This window comes from Meriones unguiculatus, chromosome 9, assembly GCF_030254825.1.
Source record: "Meriones unguiculatus strain TT.TT164.6M chromosome 9, Bangor_MerUng_6.1, whole genome shotgun sequence".
Lineage (NCBI taxonomy): Eukaryota > Metazoa > Chordata > Mammalia > Rodentia > Muridae > Meriones > Meriones unguiculatus.
The window spans coordinates 59,774,457-59,796,747 of NC_083357.1; the positions used below are offsets into that span (position 1 = coordinate 59,774,457).

Below are 22,291 nucleotides of genomic sequence, written 5' to 3' on the forward strand. Positions count from 1 at the left end.
CTCTCTCCTTGCTCTCGCTCTCTCTCTCTCTCTCTCTCTCTCTCTCTCTTTCCTCCTGGTGCTTGTTGTCTCAAGATGTGCACTCTCAGCTACTGCTCCAGTGCCGTGCCTGCCTGCTTGCTGCCATTGCTCCCCACCATGATAGTCGCTGGCCAACCTCTGGAACGGTAAGCTCCAAGTATCCTCCTTCTTCTATAAGCTGCCTCGGTCACGGTGTCTTATCACAGCAATAGAAAAGTGACTAAGACACATGGTTAGTACTTGGATGAGAGAAAAAGCAGGAGGGTCATAGTGCAGTGTCTTCTGTAACCAGTGGCTCTTAAGCTTGCTCGGATGTAAACTCTATGGCCAAATGAAGATTGTGTGCTGAATCGTATACAAAGCACACACTGGACGTGGAACTGTGAATCAATGGCTACACTACAAAAATTCTTCCTAGACAGAAGATCATTGTGCTTCCAGCTACCCATGACTGGAAGATGTGGAGCCTGTCCTGAGCTGGTTGCATGAACACAGCTTTATTTGTAGGAGAATTAGAAAGGAGAAAGACGTACCTACCTCCACCTCCTTGAGCCAGTTGTCTGTGTGGAAGAGCTGGACAATTGGACTGGGAGAAACAGTGTGATCACAAGGCAGGGCCTGATACAACCTTTCTCTACCCTACTAATCCTAGGATACTGGCCTCATTTTTAGCCTGCCCAAAAGACCTAGAGCAGAGAGGCTGCCTGTCTTCTGGTTCCACGCCCAGTGTGATGAAGTTCTGCAAGGAAGGAGGGGCCTCAGGACTTCACCAATGGGCTTCTGAGTCACAGCCTTGAAAACGTTAGGCCAGAATTCCAGACTGCTTTCTTTCCAGTTCTGGGCACATGACACGCAGCCATTTGCACCATCTCCTATGTGTGGCAGGGCCAAGAAAGGTGGCAGGGACATTCACTCAAGTCCTCTGTGCCTCTGCTCTGGGACACCAGTGTCTAGGTTCTGCTTTCCTTTCCCCCTGTCCACTCCTGTGGGAAGCCCGGGCTCTGACTCCCCCAGGTCATGTCCCCTGGGAAGCTCACAGTCATTTTGGCACTACGAGTTTGGTTGTGTTACAGCTTAATAATTTCATCTTGAACTCTACAGAACACTTTCGCACCGCCCTTGAAAGCAGACCTCCTGTCATAGACCCAGGCTCAGGTGAGTCGAGTCAGGGCACCGTCCGCTCCCAGAGTCTTTCTCGAATCAGCCATTGCCCTTTGGGATTCTCTGTCCCACGATGATCCTCCTCCAGAGACACTGGGGACTCCTGTGTGAAGAACTCCTCGTCCCACTCCATGTCTTCTTTGGAGACGCTGCGGAGGATCTGTCTGGAGTTCCCCAGGCTGCACGGGAAGGGAGAAGGAGAAGGTCAGGTGCAAGCCAGCCACTGCACAGAGGGGAGGGACGCCCAAATTACCACCGATCCTGCAGACGGTGTCATGTTGACCTCCAAAGTTCTGGGCCTCGGGGAGAACCTTGTGGTGATACAGATTGGGGTGTGGCTAGACTTCAGGTGGGCATTGACCTGTCCTTGAAGGGGAAGGTCCAGGGTGAGTGCTGGGCCACAGCTTTAAATGTCAAGCACATTTCTTATTACTGTAGAAGTAAAATGCTATGCAGGAAACCTGGATCCATCAGAGTTGAGCGGCTTATGAAGAGGTAAAGGGACAGCCACAAAGTTTGAATAGGCCCTCCTGTCCTGTGGCATGGCCTATATGGTTGCCCTGTACAAAGCAGGGCGCATGTGGGACTCAGGCTTGGAAGACAAGGATCTGTCAGGAGAGAGGCCACAGGAGCCAGTGTCAGTATGTCTCCACAGGGGACAGGCCAGTAGGAAAGCCTGCCCTACAGAGCAGAGGTTGGCCAATGCCTTCCAAGGCAACAATCTCAACAAGGTAACACTGCCTCCTGCTTCCTGCTCTGCTCTGGACAACTCAAGCTGACATTAGAGATATACAGCATGTATAAGCAGCAGGCCAGAGAGGAAGCAGGAAGACAAGATGGAGGCAAGGTCTGAACGAAGGAAGGCGGTGAGCCAGGCCACTGGAGTACAGCCTGTGAAAAAACATCTCAAGCTCCCTCTCCCCCACCCCCATAAAATCAACAAATTTAGTCCTTGGGATAAGGGACCAACACACGGTAAGAAGAGTCAGGAGCACATGAGATTGTCTTGGTTCTGCTATGTCCAAGCACTTACTCTTTTTTATGGGCTTTGGGCTTAAATTTCAGGGTGTTGAAGGCCCCTTCCACAGCCTTAGGCAGGTAAATGGGGTGTCTCTCCAGCCTTCTCTGGGTGCCAGCGACCCTGTGCTCCGCGTTTTTCCGAAAACGGCTGTCTGCAGTGGCATGAGCAATGGCCTCAGAATGTCTGCGTGGTGCCCGCAGAATCCAGTTGGAATGCAAGCTGTGCTCCCGTGAGCTGGTAGCCACTGGAAGAGAGAAGCGAGTGACCTGGGCAGGTGGCCACTGTCAGGGGAGCAGAGGGTAAAGGAGAGGATGAACAGGCAGCAGTGGGGAATCCACAGGGAAGGAAAGATGGGCTTTCTGCAGGGGCTGCAGTGGCCACGGTGGGGGGGTGGGGGTGGAGGTGGAGGTGGGGCTGGAGTTGTGTGGGGGTGGGGGTGGAGTCTGACTTAGCAAGTGTGGAGCTGGGATGGCCCAGATTTGTACTCATTGACTAGGAAAGACACGACAATGTATTGCGTGTTGTTCAGAGAGGATCTATTTTTTTTCTTAGACGTAAAACAGAAAATAAGGTTTGAGGGTGTTGAAAACCCTTTGCGAAAAGTCATATGGCCAAGCTTTAACAAGTGATAGTGATTTATTTGTTTTTTAGCTTTTAGTTTCTTTTCTAAATTGGTTCTTTGTTTTAATTTTGCGTGTGTGAGTGTGGGTGCCCTCAGAGGCCAGAAGACAGTGTTGAATCCCCTGATGCTAGAGTTACAGGAGGCCGGTGGTGCTGGGAACTGAACCCTGGTCCTCAGTGAGAACAACATGGCCTTGTATCTGTGGAGCTGTGGCTCCAAGAGCCTTCGTTTTCTAAACGCTCTGTGTGCTGTTTGGTTCGGTTGACTTACAACGCGCATGGGTTATTGGTGCTGTTGGTGGGAAAGACGGTGTTCCAGCGGCCAACCTTTAGGAGTTAGTTCTCTCTGGGGACTTAATTGTTTTTCAGGCTCAGGCATCTTTGCCACTGAGCCCTCTCGCTTGGTTGTGGTTCACCAGTTACAGTGGTGAACAATGGGGTCTCCCAAAGGTCACACGTGCCGGAACAAAAGCTTGCGAGATGCTGGAGGCCCCCACCCAACTCTCTAGAAAGGAGTAAACCGTTTGCTGGATGGAGACTGAGCAGGCAAACTGCAGAGAGGATAAGGGACCAAAGAGCGGCCAGCAGGGGTCAGGGGTCAGGGGTCCGCACTGTGCTGGGGTGGGCTTTCTGGCAAGGCTTTTGCATAGCCCTGCTCTGTAAGTCTCCCCTCACTGGTACTTCAGTTCATGGCCTCACTAAAAACTCATTAGTTCACCAGTTTGGACACTGGTACAATCGTTACTTTGGTCTGCCGTGGGTTACCTGTCTAGCACCTAGACGAGGGTCAGTAGACATATTTATGTTGTGTCTCCCCAGGAAAAGTCTGTCACGTGACACTAGCCTTCGTTTTTTTTCTTTTTCCTCTTTGAGACAGGGTCCCACGATGGAGTCTTGGTTGGTCTGGAACTCACTATGTGGACCCACACAGATCCTTCTGCCGAACAAGCGCTGGGTTAAAGATGCACACCCCCATGCCTGGAGCAACACCTTTCTTAGGATCGTGGGGTTTTTGTTTTGTTTTGTTTTAAAAAAGCCTCATGTAGCCCCAGGCTGACCTTGAACTCTCTTTGCAGCCAAGAATACCCTTAGACTTCGGAGCCTCCCCCTTCTTCCTCCGGAGTGCTGGAATTCCTATGGGCCAGCATCATGCCTGGTTCATACAGTGTTGGGTCTAGAACCCAGGACTTAGTAGACACTGGTCAAGCATCTTCCAGCTGATCTACAGTCCCACCCCTCCATACACGGCCTGCTCACGACAGCCATCATTTTCACTACAGCCATGAAGATGTCCTTGTGTCCTTCCGTTTCAGGGGGCTGCGGGGCCACTATCATTGGGACAGGAGCAGCATGGGAACTGAGAGTGTACAAAGCTGCATGCAGGGTAGAGTGACCCACAGTGGGTATCACCTTTGCAGCCACAGAAGCCGCTGTGGAAGTGCAGTGCCTGCCACAACAGAGCAACGGTAAACCATAAGCCTGACCTGTGAGTGTATATAATACTCAAGAATTACCTAATATCGATATCAATCGCTGTTATCCTGTCCAAGAGCTAGTGACTCTGAATAAAATCATTCATAAATCCAACAGTTTATTTGTGGGGGGGGGGAGAAGAGAGTCAAAGATTAATATTTAGCAATTCTGGAATGTAAAGGTTGACTCCAGTCGTAAGAGTTGGGACTTCTGCTATTTGCAGTGACACCACAGTCACATTTTGGTTAAAAGTGAATGTAAAAATTGATATTGGCTCAGGACCCCCAAGATCAAGTTCTCAGCACAAAGGAGACTGATTTTCCCCAGAGAGACAGAGGGCAGGGAATATGAGACAAAGAGAAGAAATAGAGGATGAGGGAGAAGAGGAAGTGAACAAGGGAGATGGGGCAGGGACACTTATCTGGGAGTGGGACAAAGGACTGTCTCTGACAGATGTAACAGAACATGTCACATAGATAGAACATGTCACATGCAGACATGGCACCTAGAAAAATGGCAGTTTATAAAGGCAAGGGGAAACTCTGTGTTAGGATGAGGGGCTTAAATTTAATTGAGCATGTTAGTTAAGTGAGTCAAAGGGGGCTTTGGATTGCTGGACTTCAATACTTTGATGGCTGATGCTGGTAGTCAGCTTCAGGAGGAGGAAGTGGCCAAATAAGGAAATAGACCTTGGGGCCAGCTTTAGGAATGTAATCCGATGGTTTTTAGCAAGGCACAGGAAATGGGGGAGGGGCAATGCCCAGGCTGGACAGAGTCCCTTCAGTGACATCTTACCCCACCCTTACTGGGTATCCTTAGAGTCTTGGGGAAGTCCCACCATGATAGCCATTAGTAAACAAACCACAGGTGGAGGCTGGGGTGTTGACATCAAGGGTGAATGAGACAAGGCAGAGGGATCAAGCCTGACGTGCCAGTAGAGAAAGTTCCATTCAGGTAGGAAGGTGTGGTCCCTGTGCCATCCCAGGAATCCTCTCACAGCGGCACTTCCCCTCACCACCTTAGGGTGTCTCAGCCAGCACTCACCATCGAAGTCCACATCTTCATTAGGCAGGTCAGTGTCAGCAGCCCTCGGCCGTTTTTCTGTCTCTAGCTCTGCAATGATGGAGTCAAAGAAGGCGATGGCCTCAGCTACATCGGTGCTAAACTGTGAGTATTTCTTCGAGGTTGCTTTCTGTTACAGAGAACAGGGGTGGGGTGGTGAGAGAGAGTTGCCTGGGAGCTTGTTGGTGTATATGGAAGCCTTCGTGTACGAAAGCCAGAAACATTGGAGACGAACCAATATTTTTGAAGTATCAGAGGGAAATTTGATGGCCAACATATGGATTTAACTCTGGTACTTATCCCTGGACAAATGGATATTTTTTATTTCGTAATAGCTTCATCGAGATATAATTCAGCTGCCATACAGTTCATTCACTGAAAATAAACAGTGGTATTCTGTTGGACATTCACAGAGGCACACACAATTCTCCCCACAAGACAGATGGATTTTTTAAAGGATAAAATATTATGTAGCCACAAAGAAGAATGTAATCTTGCCATTTGCTGCAACATAGATGGAACAGGAAGCCAATACGTTAAGTGAAATAAATCAGATCCTGCAAGACAAACACCTCACGTAATCATTCACACGAAGAAGCTGAACAATTTTATCTGATGGGAGTAAAGAGTAAACAATGATTCCTAGAGAGAGGGGGAGGGAAAAGAAGGGGAGAAATGCAAAGAAGCTAACGGGGGCCAAAACAGTTAGACAAGAGGAGAAGACGTTCTGAGTCCTACAGCATAGCAGTGGCTACAGTTACAATTTATTATATGTTTTATAGAGAACTAGAAGAGGGGCTTGAAGACTTTCAACAAAAAGAATAAGTGTTGAAGAAGGTGGGATCACGTTATATACTGCACACACACACGTATCAAATCATCACGTGTGCCACATAAATACGCATAACTATTACATGCCAATCAATGAAATTTAAAGGTGCATTTGTTCGAGTGTCTTGTGCAAGGAAGAACCAAGGCCACTGCAGGATTTCTCCTCTCAGAGGTGGGTCCTGAAAGGGAAGACGATACATCTATTTCTTGCCTGGTCATAGATTTAGCATCAGACGTTAGAGAAAATAATCTGCCCTTCTTTTTCCTTCACAGGAGCCGCCGTGCTGCTTTACAGGGAGAAGGTGACCTGCAAACATGGAGCAGCACCCACCTCATGGAAGCCCGGGTACTGTGCTGGGCTCCACAGAGGACGCCAAGTGAGACGGGCATGAGGAATTCCAGAGAAACAAACAGGGCACTGTTTACCAACGTGTGCTGTTGGGTGAAACATGGAGTCCCGCTCTGGGAGGCTTTGGAAGTGGTATGTGAGCACGGCATCAAACATGAACGGAATTAAGTTACGGAGCAGAATGTGGGGTGGCGTCTCTGGGTGCACGTTGGGTTATAAATCTTGTATGACTTGCTGAAGGACCACAGCACACACCTGAATATTTTCTCTTAAGACGGGAAGATTATCCTCAGGTGCTCATCCAACCCTCTTCAAAGGAACTGCTGAATTGAGAGCAGAGAGGGGAGAGTGGGAAGCCTGTTGACAAGGAGAGGGAGCAAGCTCGTCCTGCCAAAAGCTGACAGATGAAGAGCCGGAAGAGAGGATGATGGAGCAGGGAGAGCAGCTCCAACGACAGCAGGAGTAGAGGAGGAAGCTGAGCACTGTTTGAACAACAAAAGGCAGAGATGCTGCAGATGTGGTATCACAGGTTGGGAGTGGATTCAGGACTTCTTCAGGCTCCCTGTGTGCACAGCCTTGATTGTGCACATTCCTTATTTTCCCTTGTATCCCTTTCATGTTCCTGACTTAGAACAGTGTGTACCATGGAACGACACAAGAAGATCCTGGCCAGATGCAGGCCCCTTGACCTTGGACTTCCCAGCTTCCTGAATTGGGAATAAATATAAATAAATCTGTCTTCTTCATAAAGTACACAGTAACAGATTATCTATTACAGCAACTGAAAATACAGGAAGATAAGTTTTTTATTTTGGTGATTTTTTTAAAAAAATTATTGTATTCCCAGTGAGAGGTCCAAAATTTGAAATTTAATTCCTGGGGCAACATGACTGTGGTCCTGGGTACAAGTTTAGACAAAGAAGAGGGCAAGTTGAGACAGACCCGTCCTGCTGAAAAAAAAAAAAAAAACAGGCTTGCACTAGAGAGATACCATTGCCTAGCAACCCACCCAGATAGCCCCTAACTGGAGACCAAGGTCACATAGCCCTGCTACTAAGAAAAGCCACAAGATGTGCTAATTGTTCCCCCTCCCTAACAAGAGCAGATACCCTCCAGATGGACAGGCCAGGACCATTATGGCCTTGGCGCCTAAAATAGATCAAGGCTTGGAAATCTCCCACTTACGGTTTTGCCCTTTAAAAACCCTGCTCCCCCAGACCTCAGGGCCGGATACTTCTCTGTTTCCACAGTGAGCTTGTGCCCTGGGCTTGAGCTTGTATTAAATAAACCCTCGTGTGTTTGCAGTGGAGTCTATTCCTGGTAGTCTTTGGGTGGTCTCACAAACTGGGCATTAACACCAGCATTTTAATGACAATGCTGCATTGTCTTCTGATTTGTGTTGTCTTGGGTGAGGAAATCTACTGCTTTCAATCTTTATTCCATTGTATGATGTGCATCCTTCTACCCCTCATCTTTCCAGCAGTTCTGTTATGAAATGCCTAGATTTTACTGTTGTGACTTCTGTTTCCCATCCATAATTTTCTAAAGCTCTTAATTCTGTGGTTTGTTGTGCACGGTCAACTTTGGAAAGTTCATAGCTGTTGTTTCCTCACAGTCTCTAACTCTCTGCTTCTGCTCTGACTGTATCTGAGAGAGTCTTTTCACACTCCCTAACTCTGGCTCCACTGCCTCTCTTTACTAACCTTTCTGTTTCCATTTCCCATCTCCCATTCTGTCTTCACCTTTGCTGTCTCCTTCCTTGCCTGTGTGATGTCTGCTTGTGAACCCATTGTCATAGCTGGGTCTCAATCTCTAGGAGAAAACATCATGACTGAAAGCAACTTGGAGAAGAAAAGGTTTATTTCTTTTTATTTTAATCCACCATCTAGCAACATCTGGCCAGAAACTCAGGGCAGGAACTGAAGCAGAGGCAATGGAAGGAGTGCTGCTTACTGGCTTGCGGTCATGGCCTGCACAACCTGCTTTCTTATAGCACCTGGGATCACCAGCCCAGGGATGGCACCACCCACAGTGAGCTATGATCTCCCACGTCAATCATCAATCATGAAAATACCCATAGGCTTACCCATGGGCCAATAGGGTGGGAGAGTTTTTCTCAATTATCATTCTTTCCCCAAATAAAATCTAGCTCATACCAAGTTGACACAAAAACTAGCCAGCACAATTGATCCTTGTCAACTTGACACATAAACATATCACTATTCAACTATAACATTTTCTAACTTATTTTCCCCCACAAGATCTCATTGAGAGATTAGTGTTATGAGTATTATATTGAAAATTAGTAATGTCTTAATATAAAAAACATTCCAAACCTTACAAATTCAAACACTTTAAAAAATTTAACCTCTTTAAAATACCCAGAATCGCTTTCAAAGTTTAAAGTTTCTCTAAAATATTCAGTCTCTCTAAAATTCTAAAATCTCTGTAAAATTTTAAAATTGCTCTAATATAGCCAAGGTCTTATAATTATGCTTCCTGTAAAAAAGTTATTTTTTTTTTCAAGAAGGAAGAACTAGGGCACACTCACAATAAAAGCAATGCAAAACCAAACTCCAACGGTGTAAATAACTCAGTGTCCAATGAGGGCTTGGACAGTTGCACTCTCTGGCTCTGCCATTCACAGCACACCCAGCCTGTCTCAAAGGCTTCAGCCATCTGCATTCCACACCTGCTGCTGTTCTCAGCACTATTTCCAACATTCTTAAGTCTCTGCAACTGCACTGCACCTTTACCAGCAGCCTCTCCTGGGACCTCTTCAGGAACTTTTACTCTGCCATATAGTACCAAGCCTTAATTTCTCTCCACGACATCTTCAGATTTGGGGCTTTGGCTGCAACTAAGGTTACATCTTCCCCCAATGGCCACTTCAGGTGCCAAGCTGCTCTCTATGACCCCTGCATGCCTTCAAATCCAGGACCACCAGAGAGATTCTTCTACAAATCAAATTCAGCTACCAGTATAGGACAGCATGACCCCTCAGAATCTGTGTGCTGGCCTGGAGAAACATTTCCCTGAAGATTTGCCTCAGTGATGCGTGTCTCCTTTTTTTGTTGGTTGGTCAGTTGGTTTATTGGTTTGTTGGTTTGGTTTGGTTTGAGTCCAGGGACTGTCCTGGACTCGCTTTGTAGACCAGGCTGGACTGGAACTCACTGAGATCTGCCTGCCACTGCCTCTTCAAGTGCTGGGATTACAGGTGTGCACCACCGCGCCTGGCTGCTTGTCTTTTCTTAACCAGAGCTGATTCTTTAGCTTCAGATGGCCAGAACCACAAATTTTTAATACAAAATATTGAACAGCCTAAGATTCTTTAAAGGAGTCAGTCAGACTTCCCTCTGAAACTTCACAAGCCAGTCCTGCATCACCTGCATTGCTCTCAACATTATCCCCCATGTTCCCATGACAGCTCATTAAGCTTGGAACACTCAATAGCTCTTCTAGCCCAATGTCCCAAGGTCCTTCCACAATCTTTCTCGAAACCTGGTGAGAACTGTCACAGCCATAGCCCACTCTCTCATACCAATTTCTGTCATAGTTAGGGTTTCTATTGCTGCAATCAAACATCATGACCAAAAGCAAGCTGGGGAAGAAAGAGTTGATATCATCTTATATCTACAGTCCATCATCCAGAAGTCAGGACAGGAACCCAGGGCAGGAACTATAGGCAGGCGCTGAAACAGAGATCATGGAAGAGTACAGCTTACTGCCTGCCTCCTCACAGCTTGCTCAGCCTGCCTTCTTCTAGTACCCAGAACCACCAGCCCAGGGATGTCATCCACAATGAGATGGGCCTTCAGTCATCAGTCAACAAAATGCCCACAGATTTGCCCTTGGGCCAATCTGATGGAGTGACTCTCCTCAGCTGACATTCTGTCTACCCAAATAACTCTAGTGTGTGTCAAGTAGACGTAAAAGGATTGAGCTAGCACCCTCACCAAAGGCCTTCTTCACGATGTAGCTGTGCGTTTTCAAGTCTGGTCATCGGATTCATTTTGAAAGTTTTGGTATTTTTACTGGAATTCTCCATCAGACACTGCATGCTTTCCACATTTTCCACTTGGACTTTTAAGCATCAATAATTCCTTTAAAACAATTTCCTTCTGCTGTTCCCAACATCTAGTGCACTGAGTCTTGTCTGTTAAGTTCCTTGTGTCTTGACACTGCTTCCATTCCCCTTCTATGTTATAACATTTTGTTAAAATCTACACATTCTGTGTTGCCAATAGGCACTGAGGGGTTTGGCATCTGAAAGCTGTCTCTGCCTTGCTAGGCCTTCAGTTTGGCTTTTTGTCAGTCGTGGGCAGTCTGCTGATGTTAAAATCTTTTGTTGCTATGGTAACCATACATGGATCACTTTTTATTATTCTCTTGAAGCACCATGTTTAAAGTGGAGGCTAATTAATTTCCAAAGAGTTTCTTTCTCCTCGGCCTAGGTCCCCGCTGTGATGCACTTGCCAGAGGATCCTTCCCCACACTATGGCTGTCTCTTGGAAGAGTTCCACTACTGCTCACAACTAGATGCTTGTTTGGATAGTGGTGGGAGGCAGGGGGACAATCTTAAGCAGTACCCTGTGTTTGGGAATGTGACCCCCTCAGGGGCTTTGCCCTCCTCAGCATTGGCAGTCTTGGGCTCCGTTGCCCTCATAAACTCTCCTATCCCTTCCCCAGGGAACTTCTTGTTTCATGACGTAAAGAAGAATTTTCTGGGCTGGCTTTCTGAACTTTCCTCAGCGGCTTGTCCCTCCCATAGGCCTGCACTGTAAGGGATACAGGTTTAGGGTCTGCCTGTCTTTTGTGAGCATCTGCTAGATGCTCCACTAGATACTAGAAAGACAGCTGTTGACTCGGTACGCGGTTACATTCATGTGCTACAGTTAGTGTTCAAGTTGTAAGGGTTGCTTTTGTTGTTGTTGTTGTTGTTGTTGTTCACTTTTGCCTAACGTCTTAAAAGCTGCCAGAGCATCCATGGTCCTGCCAAATTAGACCATCGCTCAAGAGAGACTGTTCCTGTGACAGCCTCTTCTCCTCGCATCCTGGATCCTTTCATTAGTCTCTGTCTGTCTTCCCATCACTCCTTTCTGGAAACCTAAGCAAACATGTAGACCACACACAAACCTATAATCCTGACATCCAGGATGCTGAAACAGGAGGTTGGTGAGTTAAAGGCTAGCCTGGGCTACATAGTGAAATGTGTCTTATCAAAGAAAAAGAACTAAGGAGCCAGCAAGATGGCTCGGCAGGTAAAGGCACTTGCTGCAAAAGCCTAATAACCCTAAATTCGATCTCTGGAACCAACATAAACATAGGAGGGAGAACCTCTGACCTCCACATGTATGCCATGAAATAGCCCATACATACATTGTGCTCACACACACACAATAATAATAATAATACTTTTAATTTTCTCCTTATTTTACTTATATATTTTTTATTTCACGGGTGTTTTTGCATGCATATATGTCTATGCACCATGTGTGTGTGCGATGCCCTTGGAGGCCAGAAGAAAGCATTGGAACCCTGGAACTGTAGTTACAGGTGGTTGTGTGCTACTTCATGGATGCTGGGAATCCAATCTGAGTCCTCTGGAAGAGCAGCCAGTGTTCTCAAGCTGTGAGCCATCTCTCTGGAGTCTGGGCATAGCTCAGTGCCTTTCTGCATGAGCCTGGAGCCCTGAGTTTGGATCCCAAGAACCCACATGAAGTTAGACACATCTGTAATCCCAGCTCTTCTCTGGTGAGATGGAAACGGAGAATCCTCATGATGGCTAGCCTGGTGGACTCAGCGGTAAACAAGAGACCCTGTCTCAAATACTCAGAAGTCAAACACAGACGCCCAGGGTTACCCTCTGATCATCCTATATGCGCACCCCCATTCACACACATGAACAGGTACAGGTGAGCATACACACAAGATTTTCAAAAGAAACATAGAGTTTATACCCATGTTGACTCAGTGAGTCATGTATGACGAACGCCTTAGGCACTGCCCTCTTCGCTGAGTTTCCAGAGCCCGTCTGCCTGGTGTACACGGAGCTTCCGGATCCCTCCTAACAGCTGGATAGTTTTCCACTGTATCCTTGCACTGTTTTTGTAAGCTTCAACTCCAGCAGCTAGTGCTTCATGGAAGACTCGAGCGTCTGAGCTGTTTTGAACTTTGCCAGTAGGAGCCCAGCCTGAGGTGCCCAGCTCACCATGGATGAGTTTAAAAGAAGCAGTGGTGAGTAAATGCCAGCCTGGTGTTTTCTTCATGAGATTCCCTTTGAAATGCCTCTGAGTGGTGTTTGTGACATTCTCACATATCAAAGCTGCGGCTTGATTCCCGTCTTTCCTGCTTTCTGTGGGCTCTCGGACCATGTGCCTGGCAATCCTCCTGGCCCAGGGTCAGAAGCTGAGGCTCCAGGGATCCAGCTGATATTACAGGAAAGCCTACTTTACAATGAGGTGGTCTGCGGGACCGTAACAGGATAAGGGTGTGTGTTACCAACATGCTTGGTGAGCTCAAGAATCCTGCAGCCATGAGCTCAGAACTGCAGCCAGAGCCCATTGCTTCCTCTCTACCTTAGCTATTTAAAGAGGCCTGTTATGGTGTAGCCTGCTTTCTGGGACAGGCTGATTCCCCCTGAGACTCTCGGGTCCCTTTGCCATCTGCCCCTCTCCAGCCACTGGGGATGAAACTCACCCTCTTAGGGTATCTCTCCCCAGAGAATGGAGGAAGCTCACCTGCTTTCACAGGTCCCTAAGGTTATCAGTGTCCAAGCTTCCTGGCTCTGTTGCTGCATCAAGCAGGAGGCTTGAGTTACTTTTCCTATGTGGAATCGTTTGCCTTATTTTTTCCAAACCAAACCCATCACGTTTCCCACTTTAGTTTCTGACTCCCTGGAGGCAATTTGCAATGCTTTTCTGCATTAGCTATCAACCCACCGTGGTGTCTGGCTTCACCTGCCCTATTGGTACGTAGGCTGTTTTCTTTTCTCCTGGGCTCTGTCAGTAACTGTCTGCAGGAGACCTGAGTCCTGCCCAATGAACGTCCCATTTAAGCGAGCAGAGGGGAAAGGAGGGCGTCGCTCCACCCGTACCCAGTGCAAAGGAAACCTCCGTGGGCTTCCAGCTCCTTTCAGACTCGTCCATGCCCTCCCACACCACCCTCACCTTACTGGTCAGAGTCAGTTCCTGTGTTCCTTCCTCTTTGAAGTCTTCACAGTGGTTGCCACAGACAGAGCTAGACATGAACTTCCATGTGTGCGTTCACTTGTGTGCACTAGTGTAGAGTGCTGCTTTACACTAAACTCACACCTCGTCCATGAGATGCTGGTGGCCAGCCGCACAGAGTGTAGGACAGCGTTTTCGAAATGTGATTGAATCAAAGGACTTCAGGATAAGCCATGAAAGCTCCAGCTGCAGCATCTTGCCTTCTGCAGTCCTTAATCAGGAGGCTCAGGACCATGTCCAAAGCAATCTTTCTTCCTTTGCTTTTAGACAGGGTCTTGTTATATGCCCTTGGCTGGCCTGGAACTCACAGAGATCTGCCTGCCTCTGCTCCCTGAGTGCTGGGATTAAACATGTGTAACCCCCAAACATCCAGCACCAATATACATCCATTCTTTTAACACTATAGCCTTTAAAGAAAAGGGTGCTCATAATTGAATGGAATTTTATTTAAAGAAAATAAAGAGAGTTCATGAAACAAGATCTATTTCTAGGAAAACAAGCCAGAGAAAGTACAGTAAGCTAGGGTTTGGATGCAGGAGTTCACATATCCTCACATTCATTCTCCACAGGTAAGCTAGAGGTAAACTTGCCCAGGCTGAAGAAAAACTCAGTAAAGTAGACAGCAGAGCTGAGGAAATCAATACAAGGAGATGAAAAAGAGGAGCGAATCCCAGAATAATTAATTGTTGCTGTTGTCTTCTATGATTAAACACCATCAGAGAAAAAAATATAAACTCTCAGTCAGCAACAGCCAGGTCCTCAAACCTCAGGCCAGGTCAGTCTGACACTGTCTGCTTGAGGCTAATGCCGGATCCCACAGGCAGGAAGCTCAGTTCCCAGATGGCCCTGTTTCATGTCTGCCCATCTGCGGCGGGTCACCGTTCTTTCTGTGCTTCTGGCTGTGAAAGAAGCTGTGTCTTCAACGACTGGTTGATTACAACTGCCGTGAAGTGCAGAGGTTGGGATGATGCCGGCCCAGAGGCGACAGGTAGTTACCTTATCTTGGGCTAGTTTTAGTCCCGGGGATAGTCTGCCTCTGTGTCAGCACTAACACCCTGTGAAGAATAGGTATTTGGAATCTACAAACTGAGCAGACCCACCAGCTCCCACCAATCCAGAAACTAGCATGTCATCAGACAGCTTCTGAGGCTTTCATAGCTGTCTGATGGGGTTTCCTCCATCTTGTGTACCTGTTCCATAGTATACCCACCAATGGGTTTTTAAATTGCCTTGACTCATGGCTTTTCTTTCTTTCTTTCTTTTTTTTTTTTTTTTTTTTTTTTTTTTGTTCTGTTACTCCATAACTTCACGAAAGTGCTTCTACATTTTGAAAGACCCAAATGTGTGTTCCTGGGGCATGAGGACTTGTGGTTTTTCACAATGGCTCATAGGACTCTGCTGTTTTTATGAAACGTTATAAAGGAAGCATGTTATAAACAGGGATGGGTGGGTGGGGCATGATGCGCTATGTAGAAAAAGCAGTTTTCATGTCCCCTAGGAGGTCCTTAGTCCAGAAACTCCATGTGTTCTGGCAGGAAGACTTCTGAACCCAGCCTTTGGAGTCTATTACACAGATGATGGTTGATTAAATCATTGGTTACTGGTAATCAGGTTAACTGCTCTTCCAGAGGTCCCAAGTTCAATTCCCAGCAACCACATGGTGGTTCACAACCATCTATAATGTGATCTGGTGCCCTCTTCTGGCATACATGCAGATAGAGCACTCATATACATAAAAAAATGTAAATCTTAAGAAAATAACTGATATAAAATTTTGTCTACAAGGTCTTTTTAGTAAAGTTCAAAAAATGTCTTGTGTCCAAAACAGTTACTCTCTGTTAGATTACTGATCTACTTTCAGTAAAATTTTTAAAAAGCCAGCATTAAAAGATAAAAATTCAATGGTTTTATCTTAAAATTTTTTTCAGGTTTTCTTTTAAACAGAATCAGAACTCATTTAAATTTCTGTTTAGGTTGAAATGATTTTAAAGTCTTCATAGCCAGGGCTAGAGAAATGGTTCAGCAGTTAAGAGCACTTGCTGCTCTTCCAGAGGATCGGAGTTCAATTCCCAGCACCCACGTGGCAGCTCACAGCTGTCTGTAACCTCAGTTCCAAGGGGCCTGACACCCTTACAGAGATATACATGCAGGCAAAACACCAATGCACATAAAATTAAAAAAAAAAAAAAACACTTCATAGCCCTAGTTAAATGGGGCTATCACACGTATCTCTTCATGGTAGTTGATGCTATTTTTGTAGAAATTATAAATGATATTTCAAAATAACTTATCTTCAGGGTTTTCTAAGATCAAAAATTCAACCCACCAGGGCTGGGGAGACAGCTCAATAGACAAAGTGCTTCCGGTACAAGCCTGACGGCCAAATTGGGGGCAGATGGGAAGATCCCAGGAGATACTGGCCAGCAAGCCTAGCCAAGACAGGTCAGGAGAGCCTGTCTCAAGGCAGTAATGTAGAGAGCAATAGAAAAGGCCATACATTATCCTGTTCTAGCCGAGTACGGCATAGTCAGCACTCACACATCCCTGTGCACACACCACACGTGAATGCACGTACACACACTTTATTGCACTGACATAGAGCTAGAACTTAATTCTCTGTGTCTTGAGTAACAAAGCTCAAGTCAAGTGCATGTCACTCCTGAATTACACAAGCCTTCTATGATGCATTGCTTAGGAGTATGCCTTAGTTACTTTCTTCTTGCAGTGATAAGACAGCAGAATCATGGCAACTTACGTAAGAAAGAGTTTCCTGGGGGATTACAGTTTCAGAGGGTTGACCATGACCATGACCATGACCATGACCATGACCATGACCATGACCATGGAAGAAAGCATGGCACCAGGCAGGTTGGTATGGTGCTGGAGCAGTAGCTGAGAGCTAACATTCTCATCCACAAACAGGGGGCAGAGTGAGAGGGTTAACTGGGAATGGCATGGGTTTTTGAACTTCAAACCCACCTCAACAAAGACACACCTCCTCCAAAATGGCCACATCTCCTAATCCTCCCAAAACAGTTCCACCGGCTGGGGACAAGGCATTGCAATACATAACCCCATGGGTCCTATTCTCATTCAAACCAGCTCAGAGGACATTTTCCCAAGCTGGTCTCTTCCAGACTAGAATTGTTAGTGGAACTAACCTTTCCCAGAGCAGTTCCTGATTGCATCATTACCTAACCCTGTAAGCAATGATAGCTAGTGAAGCCCTAACACTGGGCATGTTTAATAATTTAAAACCAATGGCAATGGCCATCAAGGACTATGAACAAAATTTTAAAAAGAAAAGTCTGAAAATCAAGTCCTTGCTTTTCTAAGGTTTATTTGTATTATTTTTATTTTATGTGTATGTGCACATGTGTGTGTGTGTGAATGTCACATGTATGCTCAGAGAAGCCAGAGGAGTCATTGGGGTCCTTGGAGTTGGAGTTACAGGTGGTTGAAAACTACCCAGTGTGGGTGCTGGGAGGTTTGTTTGGGTCCTCTGGAAGAGCAGAGAGTGTTCTTAAGCCCTAAGCCATTTTTCCAGAGCCACAAGCTAGTTTTTTTTTAAGTATTTGCTTTTGCTGGGTGTGTTTATATTCATCTGACATAATTTTGTGGCTGTTGCTTGTCAATGCCCTGCAGAGGCACAGTTTCTAACAAAGGGCCCTGGACAAATTTTTCTCTAAGATACTAAGATACCACCCGCAGGACAGACAGAGTGAAAGCCAAGAACGGACTCCAAGTGGACTTGGCCTAACAACCATCCCTTTTACACCTCTTAGTTTCTTGAAAATTTATTCCTAAAGGGTAAGGGTTTTATTGGCACTAGCTCCTCAGCATCTGTTATTTGTCCCTCATAATGTGGGACCATATCAGCCCATCTGAAACAGGTCTTGTCTCAGTAGTAAAGGAAAGCTGATATCAAACCAGATGGCTAATCATCAATATCATCAAAGAAAATTGTTCAGAAGCAGGGCTGATTGCCTTTAACTGAAAGGCTGAAGAAGGGGGATCTTGAATTTGAGATTAGCCTGAGCTTCATGGGAAGACCCTGTCTCAAAAGCAGCAACAGAGATGGAATCACTCATGTCAGCCCTTCCAATAGTGACCCAGTGAGTTACAGAGATGTGGCTCTTACGCATGGTCACCTGGCACTGGCCATGTGCTCTGACCCCAGCCCCTCCAATACTGCTGTGATATTTGTTTTCACAAGAATAAAAGTATGTCAGAGATTTTCACAAGCCCAGCATATCACCCCAAGTCCTTCAAAACTGAGGCCTGATAACAAAGAAGAGAACTGTCCTGAGTAGGGGAGACATTTTAGAAAGATTTGTACTGTTGGGCTGCTGAAACCTTAGTTCCCATCAGTCAATAAAGCACTTGCCACACAAGCATAAGGAATTGAGTTCAATTCCACCCACATAAAAAGTGCACTTACAACCCAAGTGCCTTGGGGGGTGGGTCCCTGGGTCCCAGCTGGCCCAGCCTAACCATGAGCCCCAGATGCCAGAGAGAGATGTTATCCCAAAATCCAAGGTAGATGCTCATGAGAAATAATATCTGAAGTTGACCTCTGATCTCCGCACATACTCACTCACATCACGCACACACATGAAGGAGAATTGAAAGTCCCCTAGGGATCTCAGACTTGCAGAACAGGGAAAGGCTGAAGCCCTGCTTCCAGAGAAACACACCAGGCCAACTTTCAGGACAAACCAGAAGCAAGCCACTGACGGGTCAGGGATGATGGGAGCACACCCTGACCAGGACTGTTCACCTGTTCATCCTTCCTGTCCAGTGTTACACCTAAACTCATGTCAGTGTCCCGAAGATGGGTGGCTTTTCCTCCTCTCCTCACTGTGGTCCCCTTCCTCCCCTTTTCACTAGTCCTTGTCTCTTTAATTGGTGTGCTAGGACAGACTGCTGAGTCCTGCTCAGTATGCCCTCCAGAGCCCAGGCTTTGACACTGAAAACTCTGGGGACAACTGGACTCTTTCATTTGATCCTCTTCCAGGCGTGGTCACATTGACTCAATCTCCTTTCTCTACCTTTTCGCCACTGCTTTTCTCTTTAACTGGAACTCGAGGGGGCTTGTGGAGCCTGTGCTTTAATCCTAAAACTTCCTGTTACACCATTTCCACATAAAATCACCCTCTATGGTGCTGGGGACTAGATCTTCAACTTGTGAATTCTGAGAGACTACATACAATTCCACCTATAATGGGGAGCAGGAAAAAGAACAGCGGGGGTCTAAATCCTGACTCTTGGCAGGACCATGGCATTTCAGGAGGAAGGAAACAGCCCCTCTGGGTAGCCGTCCTGCCAGCCCTGTGTCTTCTCACAGGCAAGCCCAGCATATAACTTTCCACTTTCCATAGGCTGAAGGCAAAGAGGCCAGCAGCTGGTCTGTGGCTGCTGGTTGGAAGTCCCTGGCGTTTCTGAGGTAATAAATACTGGAGCGGCAGATGGACTGGGTACCAGCACCTGTGGGATGGCACTACCCCTCACAGGGCATGGTGTCTCATCCATAGCTTGGCCACTAAAACAGACACAGAGAAATCAGAAGAGTGAAACTCAAACTTTGGTCTGTTCACCTTCAGCACCCTTTCAATAGTCTGCCCTGCTTGGTTACGAACCCTTAAACTATGCCCCAAAGAGTGAAAATTGCCCAGTGGACAAAGCAAATAGGCTGAAACCCTGGCCCTGGGAGAGGAGGAGGAAAAGGAGGAGAAGGAGGAGAAGGAGGAAGAGGAGCTTGTCTTCCTGGAAGAGATTTAACACCATTCAGACAACCTCTCATAGCTAACTCTGCATACACATGTCTTTCGGGCATCAGTTTCCAGGAAAGGGGAGGGAATCTAGGAATTTTCTACTTCCAGTTCCTACTGTAAATAAATCCATTTTTCCTTTACCAATGTCTGCTCCCAATTTTTATTTGAAACGTGGGGAAACTGAGGAGTAGTTTATGAGCTGAGGCCCCAGATGACCTGGGGAGGTCACACATGGCAGGCAGCCATGTGCGTTACAGCTGCTCTGCCGGTTCCGGCCTTTGCCTGACCACTCCCACCCTCTGCACCATAAGAAGCTGGCATTGTTTTACTAGGGAGGCCTCCATCTGCAGGAAGATGCAGAGCCGTCCTCAGTAAGCAGCTAAGCAAGGCCCAGGATCCCAAGAGAGTCAGACTGGAAGGAAGCCTGGAGCCTTGCTGCCTCCTAAGTCACCAGTACCTGCTCCGGTAGAAGAAACTGGCTTAGAACCCGCAGCCAACTGGGACGGGCCTCAGCATCCTGACCCCAGACTAGGAGGCCTTCCCCGTATGAGGCTCGACACTTACACATTTCTACGGTCAAAATGATTATTTAACCCATTTCCACGTGGTATTAAGTGCAAACAGTTGAAACCTGTTGGATAAAGCCAAGCCCCAGAGATTTGATGACAGTCCCATCCACCGTTCAACATTAACAGACCTTGTAGAGCCTTGCAGAGCTCACTGGGGAGTGCGGGCCCTGCTCCAACCACCTGGGCTGGCCACCAGAAAAAGGTCTGTTAGAAACAGGCAACAGATGACCCTCAAACCACAGGTAGTATAAATAAGCAAAACAGTAGGAAATGGTAGCAGGGCCAGCACTCAGCGGCCCGGTAGAGGCACCGCAAGTTCAGGGCCATCCTGGGCTACCCAGAGAGACCCGGCCTCGGAAATAAAACGAAACGAAATACGCCAAGGAAATGAATAAAGGAGGAACTGACCCAGCGGGTAGGGATGGGCTCCTGAACCTCAGAGGTTTGCCCTTCAGAGAGATATTTGAATGCTATGAAAGAAGAAGAAACGTAATGTCTACAAAGCCCTGCGATACAACAGAGAAGCAAACACAAGGTTTCCGTCAAGGATGTCACGCTTACGTCTGGCTGGAGGCCTTTCAGATGTGGCGGCGGCAGCCGTTCTGAGAAGAGCGATCATCCTCGGGGATATCTGTTCCCCAGACACCACCTCTACCAAACCAGGCAGTAAGCGATACGGTCGGACACAGGCGCACATCCTGGCGGTGCCAACGCCCTTACCCTTCCTTCCTGCTCTGGACCTGTTCCCCAATCTCCTCAGCCCTGGAAAGCAGCTTCCCACAAACCCGGGAGCCTAGAAAGTGTGGGGACTGTGGCCCATCCTGGAACCTGTCACCCCCACTTGGGTGTGGGGAGGGGACTTCCAGCAAGCGCCCCAAGGCTCTAGGAAGAACCACACTGACCTTGCTTTCTCCCGGGGTCTTTTGAGCTGCTCCCTTGGAGGACTTGGAGAAAGTGGCCCCTGCGACCTGCGTGCGCCGGGGCCTCAGATCGCCCAGGCTGCTGAGATACTTCTTGCGCAGGGCCAGCAGCTCCTGGAGGTACTGCAGGCAGTCCTGGGTGCGCGAGTACATCCAGGCGCGGTCCTCCTGCCGCAGATAGTGCAGGCCGGTGTCCATGCTGTGGGTGCTTCTGTATTTCTTCAGGGGCTCGCTGCACCTCTCCAGGTGGTCTCCGACCACGTACATGGAGGTGCTGCGAAACAGCCGGACCGTGGGGCTGGCTCCCGTGTAGCAGGGGCCCTCAGCCGCCGCCTTCCCCTGCGGCCCGTGGTGGAGGATGGAGTGGATCTTTCTGAACATGGTGCTCGGTTTCCCACCGTGGGAACCGGCGGCCGCCCGCACCGGCGTCACTTGATCCGGCTGCAGGCAGGGGCGCCCTAGGCAGGGCCTGCGCCACCTGCCTCCCAGGAGGCCCAGCTCTCGCAATCCCAGTGAGGAAGGGCTGTGTCAGGCGGGCGACCTGCCCCTCTCTCGTCGTGGAGGGAGGGACACTTACATGGGACGACCGGGGTGACACGCAAAGCCCACTCTGGGAGACAGTGCCCAGGCAGGCCTTTCGAACCAATTGCTGCAAATATGTCCTATGCTTTTCCATGGAAAGGTTCAGCTGGAGGGAAACGGGAACGGTGCTTTACCTGCGCAGTCATTGTCTTTGCTCTGAGTTTTCTATTTCCAGGAGTGGTCTCCTCCCGTTTGACTACAGTTCTGCCTAAGCTGAGCTGGCCCTGGTGCTGAATTCTGTAAATCCAAAATAAAATCTTACTCAGCGAAAACCCGGGTGTTGCTCTTGGTGGATCCAGTCCCCCTCGTAGGCAAGGGTGGACACAACCAGGGCCCCTGGCAGGAGCTGGCAGATGCCCTGATAAGCCGGGCTCTGAGCAGGCATCCGAGCGTCCTGGAGGAGGCTGGCCCCGCGTAAGAGGACCTCTGGGTGGTCACCCGATAGCCAGCCTTTGAGGGCTGGAGGACTCAGGTATCTGGATCACGACTTTTAGCACAAATGTGTCAGTGAGTGGATGGGCGATCTCACACACTGGGGCAGATCCGCTTCCTCTGGGTGTGCTGTTAACCCCGAACAGCCCAAACCTAACCAGCTACTTTTCAAGAACAGAAAGTTCTTAGCACCCCGGAGACGTTCTGCCCAGTGTTCGCCGTTGCGTTCAGAACTTTCACTGCCAC

General features: G+C 47.8%; 1 protein-coding gene across 1 annotated transcript; it reads right to left on the reverse strand.

Annotated features, from left to right (window-relative positions):
- Positions 1-1,074: 1,074 nt before the first annotated feature.
- On the reverse strand, positions 1,075-21,491 carry C9H13orf42 (chromosome 9 C13orf42 homolog). Its single transcript, XM_021664371.2, has 4 exons — positions 21,014-21,491; positions 5,342-5,489; positions 2,216-2,447; positions 1,075-1,361 (listed from the first exon to the last, which is right to left on the reverse strand). Exons 1-4 carry the CDS (start codon positions 21,410-21,412, stop codon positions 1,187-1,189), a joined length of 954 nt encoding a protein of 317 aa, XP_021520046.1. The 5' UTR covers positions 21,413-21,491; the 3' UTR covers positions 1,075-1,186.
- Positions 21,492-22,291: the final 800 nt, after the last annotated feature.

Excerpts from the sequence above, each read along its gene's own strand:
- C9H13orf42 (XM_021664371.2), bottom strand. The coding sequence starts at position 21,412 with ATGTTCAGAAAGATCCACTCCATCCTCCACCACGGGCCGCAGGGGAAG. Across the intron at positions 5,490-21,013 it reads AGACCCCGGGAGAAAGCAAG|AAAGCAACCTCGAAGAAATA; the intron begins GTCAGTGTGGTT and ends TCTCTGTAACAG. Across the intron at positions 1,362-2,215 it reads CCCAAAGCCCATAAAAAAGA|CCTGGGGAACTCCAGACAGA; the intron begins GTAAGTGCTTGG and ends CTTCCCGTGCAG.